This window comes from Prunus dulcis, chromosome 1 (assembly GCF_902201215.1).
Source record: "Prunus dulcis chromosome 1, ALMONDv2, whole genome shotgun sequence".
NCBI classification, from domain to species: domain Eukaryota; kingdom Viridiplantae; phylum Streptophyta; class Magnoliopsida; order Rosales; family Rosaceae; genus Prunus; species Prunus dulcis.
Genome location: NC_047650.1, coordinates 26,152,158 through 26,155,249, shown reverse-complemented (window position 1 = coordinate 26,155,249; position 3,092 = coordinate 26,152,158). Strand labels below are relative to the sequence as shown.

General features: G+C 36.3%; 1 protein-coding gene across 1 annotated transcript; it reads left to right on the top strand.

Moving 5' to 3' along the window:
- Window positions 1–452: 452 nt before the first annotated feature.
- LOC117615929 (geranyl diphosphate phosphohydrolase-like) lies at window positions 453–1,050 on the top strand. Its single transcript, XM_034345113.1, has 2 exons — window positions 453–597; window positions 746–1,050. The coding sequence occupies exons 1-2, from the start codon at window positions 453–455 to the stop codon at window positions 1,048–1,050; spliced, it is 450 nt and encodes a 149-aa protein (XP_034201004.1).
- The last annotated feature ends 2,042 nt before the right edge of the window (window positions 1,051–3,092 follow it).

Genomic DNA, 3,092 nt, shown 5'->3' with positions numbered 1-3,092 from the left:
AGATCAGGAATGACTACGCAGAAAAAGTAAAAGGTGACCTTGGGAATACCCTACCCCCCTCCCCCTAAAAAAAATTATTTAACTTTTTTGAATGTATATATTGGATGCGGTAACAAACGTAAAGAAAAATTGCTAAACTTAAGTCTATGCCCCCTCACCACAAATCAATACTTATCACAATTGTATTTCAATATGAATATAATAGTAAAATTATACTACATTTATGAAAGAAAACCACTCATTTTAATTTAGTGCTTTTGTAGGCAATAGTTTACTTAATAGGCCAAAAAAATATATAAATTTTTTGTGTTAACATTTTGTCCCCCTCAAATATAAAATCCTAACTCCGCCCTATTCAAGACTATCTATAAAAGGCGAGGCGGTCAAGCTACATTCAGTACAAAAAAACACGAAGGAAATAAAGCAAAAAACTCAAAGGAAATTAATTGAGCATGGGAAACCAAACGGAGGCAGCAGCGGCGCCGACAGTGGCGGTAGGGGTTTGCCTGTTGAAAGGGGAAAAGGTGTTGTTGGGACGACGCCGTTGCTCTCTTGGCTACTCCACCTTTTCCCTACCCGGTGGCCACCTCGAGCTCGGTACATAATTATATACACAAATACAGGGGTTAATTCTCGTCTTCCTAATCCCAAGTCATTAACTAATTGGTATTTGCGTAGGTGAAAACTGAAAACTAAAATCGTCATCAAACGGACCCTAAATTATATTAGTTTTGTGTTTATGTAGGTGAGAGCTTCGAGGAGTGCGCAGCAAGAGAATTGAAGGAAGAAACTGGTTTAGACATTGACAAGAAGAGGATGGAGTTTCTGACAGCCAGAACAAACGAGCTGCTCCTAGAGGGAGGCAAGCCATGCCAGTACGCGTCCGTTTGCATGAGAGCGGTGATGGAAGATGGAGATGGAGAGCCCCAAAATGTGGAGCCAAAACTGTGTGATGGTTGGGATTGGTATGAGTGGGACAACCTCCCCAAACCACTCTTTCGTCCTCTGCACAATGCGGTGTTGGCAGGATTTAATCCTTTTCGTGCATGAATAGCAAGAGCATGAGTTAATTAATTCCATGTGTTGCATGCATAGCATTTTCACAACTTTTCACAATGAAAATGCTATGTCTACAAAATTTGTTATTATTACCTGAATAAAGATGCCAATGATTATCAAAAAAGCAAAAAGAAAAATCTTTATTAAATTCCTTATCCCACAAATTCTAGCCCACTGCAACTCCTATCCGCAGCCCACCTACACGCCCAGCCTACTCTAATTCAGAATCCTGCTTTGCCTGCTGTTTTTTTTTTTTTTGGTTTGAAGAAATCAGTTCTTTGATTTTTTTTTATATTTTTTTTAATACAAGCTTTCTCGGCATGTTTGGTACACTGTATCTATATTAGATTTTGGATATGAGTAAATAATTCATGTCAATTGTTTGGTGTAAACTTGTCTTCTTTAATTACCTGACTATGTTAAATGTGTTGGGCTTTTAATATTATCCTTACTTGACTAACTAATACAACCTACACAACCCGGTTTAGATAATACATGCTTAATTATAAAGCTAGGGAAAAAGAAAACACACTTTGTACACTCTTTTTATTGTCTTCTCTTTAGGGTTCTTCTTTGCTATCTTCTCTTTTCCTTGTATTCATCTCTCCCTCTCTCTCATACTCTCTCCAATATGCTTCTTCTTGCTTCTTCTCTTTCTTCTCTCTTCTTATGAGTTTTTCTTCAAAATCCATGTCGTTGCAATGGTTTGTTTGTGCATCCTTTGACTATACTTTCAAGTCTTATCAAACAAAGAGAACAATTAAAAAGAATAAAGAAAAAAAAAAGGCAATACGAAACTGCCAAAGCTTTGATAATTAAGGGTTTCTCATAATTTCAATTATTTAATAATTAATTTATCATTCTCGATCTCTTGGACCACAGGAGTTTAAGAGATTGTGGTCACCTACCGTTGGTTATTAATCCAATGGTTCAAAAAAGTTTCTTAAAAAGAGTGCAAGAATGAATGAATCGTTGAATTTACATCCAACGATGAGTGGCCACAAATCTCTTGGAGCCCTGTAGTCCAAGAGATCAGAACTGATTAATTTATATAGTGAAACAAATTTTGCAGTCCATATGCAATAACATCACATCGATCCTTCAATTTTTTATGTATTGGAAAAATTACTATAATTACAATGGTAAGCTAGGATGGCAAAAGCTAGAATGACCATGGGGAAATCGATTCATGCACATCAACCAAGTAAAATTAGGGATCTCTCATACACCTAACCCCTTTATTTTTGTCTGATATAAGTTTGTCAGACATGCTTCATGCTTCATGTCCATAAGAACACAAGAGAAAAGATTGATGATTGTATGTGATATATATATATATATATATATATATATATATATATATATACCAGGAAAAGAAAGAACAGTAGAGTAGAGATGGATGCAACCTAAACAACTTTCAGACTAATGCAGAAAATAATGATAATGCATCAAAATAATGCTTTCAGAAAATAAATAATTTTGAAAATAGCAACTTTTATTTATACTTACAAAGGTTGCTACTGCAACTTCAAACAACTGCACTCCGTATTTACAAAGATGATTTCTCCGAGGGATGTTTCAGAGGAAATCTTTAAAACTGAAGAAAACTTAGAAAATGAAAAATTACATTCTGATTACAACTGAGGCCGAAGCCTCCTTATAAAGAGAGAAGCAACTATGATTTAGATTAACTATAGTAAAGTAACTGCGATTTGCTGCAACTGTTGGGTCACGAAAAGCAACCTGATTCAACTTTGAATTTGGCTTTATTCAGAAGATTCTTTTACTGAGACAGCTTTCGGTGGAAAAGCGAACAGTAAAAGCAGATGCTTCTTCCTGTGGCAATTATGATGCTGGCAACTTTGGCATGTGAGAGCGTCGGCAACCATAATGAAGCCTAGTCAGAGTGCAGATCATAGGCATCATAAGGATCCTGACTGTCATCATACCAGGACTTAGGCTTAACAGGATTCGGAATGGGCTGACAACTGGATGACGAAGGAGAGTCGTTGTCTTCATCATCATTCATCTGG